The sequence below is a fragment of the Fusarium musae genome, chromosome 6, assembly GCF_019915245.1.
Source record: "Fusarium musae strain F31 chromosome 6, whole genome shotgun sequence".
Taxonomy (NCBI): Eukaryota; Fungi; Ascomycota; class Sordariomycetes; order Hypocreales; family Nectriaceae; genus Fusarium; species Fusarium musae.
In genome coordinates, this window is record NC_058392.1 from 2,552,128 (window position 1) to 2,564,733 (window position 12,606).

The 12,606-nt window shown below is 50.0% G+C and overlaps 2 protein-coding genes across 2 annotated transcripts; one reads left to right on the top strand and one right to left on the bottom strand.

The window, feature by feature from the left end:
- Nucleotides 1-3,884: 3,884 nt before the first annotated feature.
- J7337_008640 (uncharacterized protein) lies at nt 3,885-5,382 on the top strand (the record flags this gene model as incomplete). The annotated part of the gene is made up of 3 exons (XM_044826255.1): nt 3,885-3,960; nt 4,102-4,260; nt 4,340-5,382. 3 exons carry the CDS (start codon nt 3,885-3,887, stop codon nt 5,380-5,382), a joined length of 1,278 nt encoding a protein of 425 aa, XP_044679172.1.
- A 2,575-nt stretch (nt 5,383-7,957) lies between these two features.
- Nucleotides 7,958-10,371, bottom strand: J7337_008641 (uncharacterized protein; the record flags this gene model as incomplete). Its single annotated transcript, XM_044826256.1, has 4 exons — nt 7,958-8,550; nt 8,606-9,135; nt 9,189-9,554; nt 9,650-10,371. The coding sequence occupies 4 exons, from the start codon at nt 10,369-10,371 to the stop codon at nt 7,958-7,960; spliced, it is 2,211 nt and encodes a 736-aa protein (XP_044679173.1).
- Between the last annotated feature and the right edge of the window lie 2,235 nt (nt 10,372-12,606).

The following is a 12,606-nucleotide window of genomic DNA, read 5'->3' on the forward strand; positions in this document are numbered from 1 at the left end:
TGTACGGAGTATGCCAAAATGATTGCCAGGGCATCAGCCATCAGCAAGCGAGAACGAGATTACAGCCGATGCATGGTTGAAAGGGGACTAGGTCGTATACTCGAATAGAGCCGCCTAGCAAAGTATATTCATGATGTATCGGTAATCAAACCGAAACTCCCAATCTCTCTCTCAGGGAGCCGCGGCGTTACTGCTTCTGCCAAGCACTCACTCATGAACAGCAAAGACCAAAAAGTGTGGATGTAGGCGAGTACGTATCCGTAGTCTGTACAAGCGCGCCCTATCAAATTACTACCTAGGTAGCTGGAGGCTGTCTGATGCAGGAGGATGTTGATAGGTGGAGCTGTTATTGGAATCAATCAGCCTGATCTGGTACAGTGTGGCCACAGTGAGGCACAGTACCCACGGTTGAGGTGTCTTCACAGGTTGTGTGTTTTGCAGCGGCACAGACGGGAGCCCTGCAGTTTACATCCGTCGGCTCTGCCATTGTTTATGGACCTCGAAAAGTGAGATGCTTGTGTGCTAACATTATACGTGATAAGGAACATGTCAATAGTAATACAATCAGCTTACCTTGGTCATTTCCAGCAATTGCAAGAACCCACCGACCAACCAACCAGAGCAAGGATTGCGAATTTCCGAACAGATACCGGCCACCGGCCACCACCAACTCAAGTTTGATGGATGGATGGATCGTCCCGAAGATGCTCCGCCGATAAGGTGCTATGCTGCATGTACGTAAAACTTTTCTTTTCTTTTTTTTTTTCGTTTTTGATGACCTGGATCAAATCTGCCAGTCTAACCTGGTTTGATCGTACCCGTCTTAAGCTTCGGTACAGCCAATGGCCGAAGGGCATTCTCGAACTTGTTGTGCCGTGATCCTCGTTGACGAATGTCGAATCTTGCCCTGCCCCCAGTCTGATAACCCCAGCCAAACGGCCACTAGACGAGCCTCTGAGATATGTCAGTGTACCGTCACGTCAGGTACAGGGCAGGGCATTGTCTGCACGCGACAATACCTGCACCAGAGGTTCCTAAGTCACGACAGAGCCGATGTCTGGCTGCATGAAGCGCCAACTAGGCGTCAGATTTGAAGCCCAAGTCACAGCAGAAGTGGATTTGATGAGGACACGATAATGTTACTGTCGTGTTGAATTTCACACAGTTAATTATTATCCCAAATAATATCATCTGTACTCCGTGCGTAGCGTGCACAGTACGTAAGTATCGCCTGGTGGTCCTGTCTCTGTTGCACTATTCTCTTCTTGACTCGAGACGCGGAGAGGCTGCAACACGAAGGATTGGGTGCAAGACCAGACAGAAACTGTGGCTGTTTTGACCCTGAACACTGGGGTTAGGATGTCAGTTCAAGCCAGTCAGCGTCTCTGCTGAGTCCGGATTCTCCCATAAAGTTAAGCATGGATATATTCTGATCGTCCCTCCGTCCCGTTATGCCAGTCAACCTAATTTACCCCCAGACACACTCTTTTACGGTAGGCAATCCCGAAAACAGCAACCCCTTCCCATCGTCCATTTACCTAGTTCCCGATGCTGAATTGCTCTGCTGCTCCGCGCTACTCTGAAATACCTTACCAATAAACAGGAAGGTGATGTAGAAACTGCCTTGTAACTACATGATAATCTTGCTGAGGACACATGTAAACTACGAATCCATGTCTAATGCCAATACATGCGGCTCCTCTTTCCCTCTCCTTCTCCTTCTCCTTCTCCTTCTCTCTAGGTTCTCCTGCTCTTGCTCCTTCTCACTTTGTACACTCCGCATCTCTCCACTGTAATCTGTCTCGCACCAATCTCACTACTTCCCCCATTCAATCGTGATCCATCCACTATAACATTCATGGATAAACCACCATCCCACGGGTCCACAAATCCCCCAAGCTCTCACTCGACAGTTGATTCATTCATGATGAGAACCAAATGGCTAATAAGTTTGATGGCCTATGCGAGCGTATCAAATCTCGCCCTTAATAAACATACACGGCGGAGAGATGTCGATCTAGAAGCAACGCAAACGCAACGGCAGTACGTTCGGTAACATTTCTCCCGCTACCCCCAATCACCAATCACACACACAAACGTATGTAGGTATGCCCAGCGATTCTACATCACACGCTCGCTCATGACTGAACCTTTCCCTCGAGAAACAACTAAAGGACGCTATCCCGAACTCGGTCTCAATCCCACGTCTTCAGCAATGGCCCATGCCATGCCACGGACCACAACGGAGGATGACCACTGACGATGTCTTCTCTGTGCTCTCAAGCTCGTCATGGTCGCTCTAGAACCCTTGTCCCCCATCCCAGCCCATGCTTTCCACCCCGGTCACCTTGTTGCTTGCGCCATCGTCCCACACTGTACAGCCGAGCATCCTCGATCGCGCCCGTGTCCGCGACCTCCACGCCTCGCCTTGCTATTCAAGGCAAAGCAAGGCAAGGCAAGGATATCGAGAACATGGTCCCTAGGGGCTGTAGGCAAAGAATGTCCAGTCTGAGCGGGCACGCTGGCCGAATTAACCAGCAAGAACGCAAGAGTTCGATTTGACTTGTGCGGATCGATTCGGTACAGGACAACTTGGTGATCAAGGGATCATGATGGGCCAAGGGTCCAAGGGTCACGGCTGGCCTGCTATGTTGCTGTTCACAGACATATCACATTGTAATGGGTGTTATGTTGCCCACCACGTCTCAACGCTGTTGCTTTGGGCCCTGGCCTTTGGACTCTGAGCTCTGGGGGGTTCGCGCTTCAGTTCGTCATTATCTCCTGTTCTATGCAATGTCTGTGATAAAAGAGGCCCTTTTCCTCGAATCTCTCCCGCATCTTTCACTTTTGCTTCTTTTCTCTGTTTCCCAACTTCACATTTGCACGGCGCCCTTCAGTGTGTTCCTCAGGGAGCACGCTTAGTTGTGCGGTTTGTTCTCCGTTCTCTGCTCTCCGTTCACCAATTGGTGTCGGCCGCCGACGTCACCAAAGCTACAGACCAGGCCCGACGAGCAACGAACAACACAGAACGAGAGAACGCTCCGACCATCCGGGCCGACATCTCCACCCACAACGTCTCCAGCAGGGCGGCTTGGCTTGGACTTGGTCGTCGATGTCGTTGTCTTAGCTGGCTCTGGCTCTGTAGCTGAAGGCGCCAAACCCGCTTGTGCTGTGCAGTCTGCAGCGTGCACCAGAAGAAACCCCGGTCCTGCCGCCGACCTCGTCCGCCCATCCATTTCAGGTATTCCTGCGGCGCACTCCCTCTCTACACCCACCACTACAATCTGCATCGCACCCCCAGTACCCAGGGTTACAGTAGCGAGCGATCCAACCCGGCCACAAGCTAGGTCTAGGAACCTACTGTACCATACAGTTCCAGAGGAGACCCCAAGACACCCCAAGGGAAAATTACCCACCCACTGGCCGGTGTATCTCCACTCCGTTCCTCTCTCTCATCAATTGGTTTTGTCCAACTTGCCCTCGAAAACTTTTATTATAGTCTTCTGCTCCCACGTTCCTTGTCTGGATTCATTTTTCAGCCTCTTCCAGCTCTGCCTAAGCTCCGTCGCGATATGTTACTGAAACTTAACTGTCCGGTTTAACAAAGCTTTCTCGACCCAGTTTCCCCAACCTCAATCCACTTCCTCTATTAGCGTGGGAGCGCTTTTGCGGGACACTTACACACAAGCATTGGATATTGGTGTCGATAGAAACCCACCATATCCTCCCTCCACCTTGGCCGGACCGAGCATACTCGACTCGAACTTGGTCACCTTGGATCCTACATATCTGGCTTTGGTCAAGAAACGACAGTTTCCACGATTCTCTAGTTCGCCGTTTAACCTCGAGCCGACTGCACCTTGAGCCAGTCTGCACCCGCCAAAATGATAATTGATGGAGAAAAGTATGCTTGCGAGGCCTGCGTCCGCGGCCACCGCGTGAGCAATTGCCAACATTCTGGTAAGTCAAGACTCCAGACTGAAGCATGATATGGGTTATTAGTCCCGTTCATAACCTTTGCTGGATATAACTCCAGCACTCGCCATGGACATGTCTTCAACTCAGTTCTGTTCTCTGTTACTGACCACAATCTTTGAATAGACCGCCCACTTCAACATATCAACAAGAAGGGTCGACCAGTTTCCCAATGCGCTCACTGTCGCGCCATGCGTAAGTCGCGCTCTGCTCACGTCAAGTGCGACTGCGGCGAGAAGACAAGTAAATGTGCCCACTTGCAGCCAGCCGTTGAGGGGCACACTGGTGAGCTTCCTCTGGTTTCTCGAGGTGTTACAGACCTCGAGACGCTCGACACAATTCGCATTTTCTAAAACTTTTGCAGAGACATGTTGCTGTAACCATGGTGGCCACTGCAGCTGCTCCCATAAGAACGAGCCTGCTCTTGACACCGTTCCTGAATCTGACTCGGAGCGGGAGTCTTTGACCCTTAGCATTAGTGGCCGTCCGAAGCCTCCGGGTCGACGACGCCGAGCCAATACGGTCCACTCAGACGGTGTCTTGACCTTCGATCAGCACGGCAACCACAAGCCTGCTCACCGAAGCAACCGGGTATCGCAAAAATGTGGTCCATATCAACTAAACAGGGTGAACTCAGCTCACAGCACTGGCAGCTTAGGCGCCGACAGCATGCTGCAGAAGAGCACACGGGAACCTCCCAGTAGCCGAGCACGCGCTGCTACCAACCGAGAGCGTAGGGTCAAGTCAGAAACCGCATCGCCCCTGATGAGCGGTGCGAGCAGCTTCCAGAACCTCAATGGCAACCTGCCTCCTCTGGATCTTTCGGGCATTGAGTACCCTCCTTATATGGCTAACAGTACATTCGATCTGTTTGGATCTGGTTTCAATTCGGAGACAGATGCCCCCATGTACAGCGCTGGCCTGAGTGCTGCTTCAGTCGACTGGAGCCACTATGATCTTTCAGAAATGAAGGGCGAGAGTTTCACACCCTCCAGTTATAGTCAGGCCGGTACTCAGAGCTTCAATGGCCTCTTCGATTTCGGTAGCGGTTCAGAGCACCTTCCTCACCTGGCAAACACTACATCGACCTCGGGCGAGGTTTCCGAAGTGGAAGATTTTCTTCCCGGAGGAGACGGCGACTATGACGGCCTGGAAGGATTCAGCCGTGCCGATAGCTTCATCCGACAGAACGGCAACGTTCTGGCGAACTCGACCGATCTCACTACCATCGACTATGACAGCTTCTACAAGGGAGCAGACAGTGGCCCTATGGCGGGAGCGGGTCTATCTATGGTTGAGGACGACCCTGCCTTCTGGATGCCCAACTATAACGAGGGCATCGCTACAATGGACGAGAGCCCCGACCCTCTGGGCCCTGCTTCAGTGCCTAGCTTCTGGGGCATGTGAGAAATTATCGAGGTTTCGAATATTTGGCGTACACAATACCCATTCGTTTTTTTTTTCAAGTCATTAGGGTGACGCACCGGCAGGCGTTGAAAAATACTACACCAATTGAGGTCATGAGAGGCATGGCTTCTTTTACTCATTTCGCGTGAAGAGCGCAAACATATATACGTTTTATACAGAGCGAATCTACGCTCACAACCACCCGCACCCCAGTCGCATCTGCGTGATGCCTGGGTTTCTCGCGGTGATGATTACGACAGACAACACTCTCATCCATGAAGTAGACGGTTTGAGAGTGTTGACGAGCATGAGTTTTCCTACTATCGGCTGGGAGGGATGGAAAGGATAGAGCAGGCGCAGATGGCTTTCTGAATTATACAAGAAGCAGAGCAAGGACAAAGAAGAGATGAGCAGCGCAATTTGTTTGAATGATTTAGCTTGCGAAAAGAAATGTGTTCAAGACAAGACAAAATCCAGTTTCAAAGCAATGGCAGACGGACTATGGCAATCAGGCCAAGAGAAGAAGACAAAGTTGCACTGGCGGCCCGTCGAATTGCGCTCGATTTTATCTACACTGGGAATTCACAAGCTGAGTGATGCAAGGAGGGAGGAGATTGCATATTCTAGACTCGTGTGTCAAGCAGTTATTGCGTCTGTTGACTCAATTGTTCATCATCGTTTTTTGTTATTTCTGCTTCCGGTCTCAAACTGGGTACGGCGAAGAGTACTCGGCATGACTTGATTTAACGCAATAGACTTTTATGACTGAGGACCAAGACCAGCCGAGTCGAGGTCCATGAGCCAACACCACCCAATACCGTTCCATCATACATATCTACGTACGTTGGGTGACTGTGTCGACATGCATTGAAGAGCACTGACACCAGCTTACTTCGACGTCGGCGATATCACTTGTCATTGCTTCCAAGACAATATCACACGGATCCCATTGCAGCCCGTCGTCGGACGCCCGGAGACAAAGTGGTTCGACCAGCCAAGTTGCGTGGTGCACGGGATATCCAAAAGGATGCTTTCTGCTGTCTAGGGGTCCAATGCAAGAGGTGCTCGACCAAAAACAATGGCAGGTCTCCAGGCCTGATTTCAGAAACAGCCAGCGTTTCTTTCATATTGTTGGTATCCTATAGGCCCGCACCCGTGCCGCCACAGATGAGCACTCTATTTCCCCGTCATTTCTTTTCCTCCCCATGATTCCAGGGATCTCCAAGCCGGGGTCAACAGGGATAAATGAAGACGTGGCACTTGGACCCGGACATCATCCCTCTGCATTCAATGTGTCTTGCTTTACGTACAAGCTCTGCTGAAGTTCCTGGTTGTTTCCAGACAATGGCGATCATCCGAGATCCCCATGAATATAGTACGGAGGCTGGAAACTGTCGTGAAAGATGTCACCAGAGACCCCACCCGCATGAATGATTCTTTAGCACCTCTACATGTGCGCTACTTGCTTTTCTCGAGCTCGGAGATGCATACAGATAAAACAGACAGATGCACTTTGCTTTTTTCGTGCTCTGCTTCTGTGTTGTACATGCATCTAACGGTCCATACCGGGCCCGGGCCGGCACAGAAGCATCAGCTCAGTGATGCAGGGCCTGGCCTGGTCTTTTTCTTCCTGGCATGCAGTCCAAGATGCATTTGGAGGGGCGTACAGCACATGTACGTACTTCATATCAAGCAAAGAAAGTTTCTATACTGCTTCTGAAATGGCAGTCAGGTACGGTACACAAAACATGTGTCTCGCATGTATCGGCCACGACAGCCAACCACACAAGCTAAGCAACTAACAACTTGGCAAGCAAAGCATAGCCTCAAGGATTTCAGTCTAGCCTCTTTATCGTTTGCACGGCTAAGATAATAAGCGGAGTCAGAGTCTCCACGTACCTACCTCGTTACTAACTACGGAGTACTAGGTAACCTTTGTCTTCAACTACGGACTACTGACCGACGGCTTCACAACCAATTCCTGTTAACCCTAAGTCCCTAACTAACAACTAGTATGCCGGTAGTCGAGTGGGAGAAGCCTCTAATTCGATAGAGACCCATTCACGTAAACTCAATTCTTCCATTACTCGTTTCCCGAACCGTCGGATTTTTTTAGCCTGGTCCGGTACTCGGAGATGGGAAGAGGTAGTGTCGATCAGGTACGGCTAGAATATGGAAGAGTTTGACTTTGTCTCCCTCGACGCTATATAACAGTTGGAGCCATGATTGACCAGACAAGGTTATGACAGCGTGGGAAAGACTCTGTTCTGGAACCGCTACTGCACGCAGAGTTGAACTTCGGCTATGCAGCTTTGTGATAGGACAAGTATGGGATTACGAATATCAAAATTGATCTGTAACTATCAAAATAGTACCTCAACAAAACCAAACGCCATCGTTTATGGCACAAGCTTGGCACTATCATCTACCGTCATCGTTCCGCATTTTCCGTTACCCCGGTTTAACAAATACCAAAAAGGGGAATAATAATCATACAAGTCCCATTGCCTAGGAATGGTCATCGACTCTTCACACGTGTGTGTACAGCTCTTGTTGTGTTTTTTTGAATAATGCTCTACGCCATATCCAAATACCCTGATGCCAAAGATGGCCCAAATGAGATATCATCACCTCCCGGTGCGATGCCCTCGTGTGCTGTGGCAAGATCTGCCAGGTGTTGAAGGCCTTGGCTCGCTGCCGCTTCCACTGACGATGTTGGACGCAAGAATTCTGAGAGTTTGTCGCGAACACCATTCCACATTTCGTTGGGCTTTTCCACAATGTCCTTGATCAACTGTGTAGCTTCTTCTCGCGACTTGTCGATCTTAACAAGCTTCGCCAGAGACATCGTGATAAGAGACACAAAGTGGTTGACGAGTGGACTGCGCAGGTGCTCGTTTGCAAAGAGAAGGTTGATCACTTCCTTGGTAGGCCATAACGTTTCGGTCGGCGTAGCGCCTGGTGTCAAAAGCACAACCATGAGCTTACAGTGCCAGTACGCTAGATGCACCACGGGATGCGACGTAGCCAAGATATGCGCAGGAAGATCTTCTCGGTAGTTCTCAACATAGTCTGCAAGTATGCGTGCCACTATCTCCTCGGTTGTAGACATTCCCAGCTGCAATGTGAAGATAGCTTGCCACAGGCAGTTAAGCAGCTTTGAGAGTCCTAGAGTCCCGGTCAGCGATCGACAATTACCTAGGATGAACTAATTATCACTTACGAGCAAGGTAAAAGCACACGTCTCCCAAAATCTTCTCCAGGCCCGGAGGAGCGACCGTACTATTGTTGGGTATCATTGGTGGTTTTCCTTTGCCGACAGCATGCCAACGGTCCATCAGGATCAATGACCACCATATCCGCACTGACAACTGGTCATCTGAGTCCGAGTCGGACTCCAAAACCAACTCGACGGGAGTGTATCGCCATAGGTTAATCGAATTGGCCAATCCAACCGCACGAGAAAGCAAGTACGGCAAAGTTGGTGATGAACGCCAGTCTGCGTCGATAATAAGAAGCAATAGCGTTTGGGCATGCACAATGTAGGTGGCTTGTGTGGCATGTGTTTCATCGCTCTCGCGTTCCATGAGTAGCAAGCTAGCGAGCTTTGTGTCACCGCCGGATCCTACGACAGCGGGAAGAGCATTGGCAAATGCATTCTGGACCGACGTCGGGCACTGGGCGAGTAACGCCTGCATTCGACTCTTTGTGCTTGGCAATATCGGATACACAGGGCCGACAGTTGACAAATAACTGAATAACGACATGTTAGTTGCAGGAAAGGGTTTCGGCGACAGATCACTAACCTCTGTAGCATGCTTTCGTCGATGTCAACGGTCTCATGGGTATCTGGCATTGACACGTCCATAGCAGCCACGGGAGGTTTAGAGGGCGTACTGTCTGCCCTGATGGATGTAGCTTGTGGTGCCAACGAGTTGTTGTTGTTGTAAGCTGAGTATGCTTCAGAAGTCCCTGGCGAGGCCTGCATCCTGTGGTCCGAGCCCCATGGCATTTGTCGCGAGGGTGTAACAAAATCGTTTGTCGAGATACTGGAAAAGGGTCGTTTTCGAGCCGCCTCCTCGCCTTGGCTTTGCCGAGGTCGATCTGTGGAAAAGAGTCTGTCGATGTCGTCTTGACTCAGACCTCCATCAGACTCAAGCTTGTTTTCGATGCTATGTATGCGATCTGCAAGTTCTTTGATATACCTGTTGAGGCCGTCAGTCTCTACCTTTCAGTGCGTAATTACTTGCAAGTATCAAAACCATACCCTTTACTTGGACCCCTTTTCTGCGGCACGCGGCTGAATAGGCATCTGATGGATGACCTAGCGCAACTGGAACAGGGTGCGTCCCCAGTATCCGACTGGGCGTCACACTTGATTTTTTTCCTCCGGCACTCATCGCATGCCCTTGACACCTTTGATCGTTTTCTGGGTGGGATGCTGTTGTCGATGGGATATTGGGGGCCCATTGGTGGCCCAACAGAAACAGACATGGCGTGCGATACCATTTGGTCGCTCGTCGGAGTATCGTGAACATAGGACGGTGTCTGCTGCTGCTGCTCGGGGTCAGGGTGAGGCATGATGCTTCGCAGGTTGGGGTCCTCGACGTTCATGTTGGGGTCTGTGGCTGACATCATGGGTGCTCCAGCTAGACCCTGGCCTAACTGGGCTGCCAGCTGAAGCTCTTCCAGGTTGGCAGGACGAGGGACGTGCTGCTGAGGGGTTTCCGGTTCTGGAGGTTGCAAGTCGTTCTGATTGTGCTCTGGAACTTGCACATGTTGTACTTGTTCCGGCGCATGATGATCTGACTGTTCGTGATGAGGCTCGTGATGGGACTCATGATGCTCATGATGCTCGTGCTCTTGGTGGTCCTGAGGGACGTCTCGGCCACTGGTGTTGTAAAAAGGGCCAGCTTCCATTGCCTCGGTGCCGGGCGAGGGATATGAGATGTTGGCATCCTCTGCCTCGTTTTCTAGCTTTGTACTCATGGCTACAGCTGGCTTGACATGCAGAGGGTACAGTCGGTTGGCACTCGAGGTATTTTACGGGTGGGGACGATCGTCAAATCAACACGATATGCGGATATGAGTATTGACAAGCGCAATGCTTGAATTGTTCCAATAATGAGGTGCGATATGACGGTGTTCCACCAAATTAAGCCCTGCGCGACGCGCGACGATATCACTGGACGAAGCCATTGTTAGCAATAGTTCGACGCGATGTTGACCAAGTGCACACGATCGCGAAGCAAGCGAGGGATGTCACGGAAAGTGATTTTGCAGGCAGACGCGACGACATGATTGTGTTCGTGCTGTTGACTAGGAAAGATATATCTTGGTCACGGCGACTTACACGACTCTTGTTCTGGGATCTCGGAGCTGGATAAATGCGATACGACGGCGACGCCTCGACGGAAGAGGAAGAACTCGGCCCCGATGACTTGGGGATGGGCTGCCCTTGTGTGGGTGTTTTTGACAAGATCACGGAGAAGGAAGAATTTTTCGGAGTTTGGCGGGAAATGCTCGGCCTCAATTTGTCTCGCTTAGTCAGCTACCCTGGAGCTTAGTTTCCTAGACTGGCAACCACCATTCAATCGAATCGATGAGGCTTTCATTATCAACTTGATACAGCATCAAGGTGAATTCGGGTTTCCAAGATGTGTGATATTCAAGTCTCTCGCAGCCGCTTTAAATTATTAGGTCGTGAATATTCATAGATAATAACAATACAACCGATCATGCTATTGGCAGTTAATCAGATGGGAATATCTCAGTACAGACACAGATATATGCGCAGTCGCAGTATCTTTACCCTGAACAGCAACTCAATGATAAGAGCCGCCGTCAGAACCACGCACCCCCTAGAAACGACAGGTAGAAGCGGCCTATGAATTTCCTGGGATTTATGAATTTACGAACGCTGGGTTCCCGAAACTTTACGTATACCGAGGGACTTATGACAAGCCACGATGGAAGTTAAAGGAAGCTGGAATACTAAACATCTTATATGGGGTAGAATAAAGCCCATGCCATGTCCCTAAATGCATCCTTCTGGAGAATGGTGAATAATCATACTTGATTATACGGAGTCTCCTCCAAGCTTATCCCCCCCCGAGGTGTTTCCTGAAGCTTGAAGTCGCCTGGGTAGGTAGGCAAACATGCCGAGACCAGTCAGAGGGCACAACTACGTAGCATGTAAGATCGAAAGCGAATCCAATACCCAAAACACTTTGTGAGGCGAGAGTCCTTGGCACCTGAAGATCAGGAGCTAGTAAACAACAGCCTGCCTATCTCTCGTTAGCGCGCCTGGAAATGTTTCCGCATTTGCAGTGTAGCCGCAAGATCTTCATTAAGGGACGAATTGAAGATGGAAATAGCAGCGGGATGGTGAGTTGTAATTTGAGCTTAAATCTTATGTTAAGTATGTATTACTGTAGTTACGCGGTGGAGTAGAGGTCACAACAGGTTACTTATAAGTTACATAGGTGAAAAGGTAGTTGGGTTGCAGTACCATTTTTGTTAATTCATCGTTAATGCTAACTCGTGTTTAGAGCTTCGTGACAGGACTCAGTCTTTCAACGGTTTCCGACGCTAGGCTCAACACTCGATGTGACCGGACAGAGTGAAGGTATGCATTGACTTTAAGTGATATCTGTGATAGTGTCTTCGATGCCAACATGGAATGAGAGAATGGGGAATCTAAGTTGACAAGAAGAGTACTGAATGAGCACAAACTGAATCGCCAAGTCAGTTGTCACCTCAAAGGGCTCCCACAATGAACTCATATTGGGGTTTGAAAGGTACTATTATACAATGGTACTGTATATGTTAAGGTTGCTTGGACAAGAATCCACCTGTACAGGGTAATTGGTAATCATGAGCACCAAGGTTTCTAGACTGACCTGTAGAAGCGCCGGAATCCCCCCCTAACTTGGGTCTGGGACTCTGGGGAGAAGAGCCTGAGAAACCTCAAATGCTAGGGTAACATCACCAAGAAAAAGCTACCCGTCCATCATACACTGGCACATATGTATGCATGTACTCTGTAGCTTGGAAGCCATATCTGATACAATCAGAGCTGTTAAGCTTTCGGATCTGCCCTCTGGTGTACGGAGGTCCCTGTCAAAAGTTTTGTCCTGGCCCCCTGTTAAGCTAAAGGGTACTAGCAGGACCTCAACCAATCAAAAGCCAGCTCGGTACCTTGGTACTTTAGTCTTATCTTAT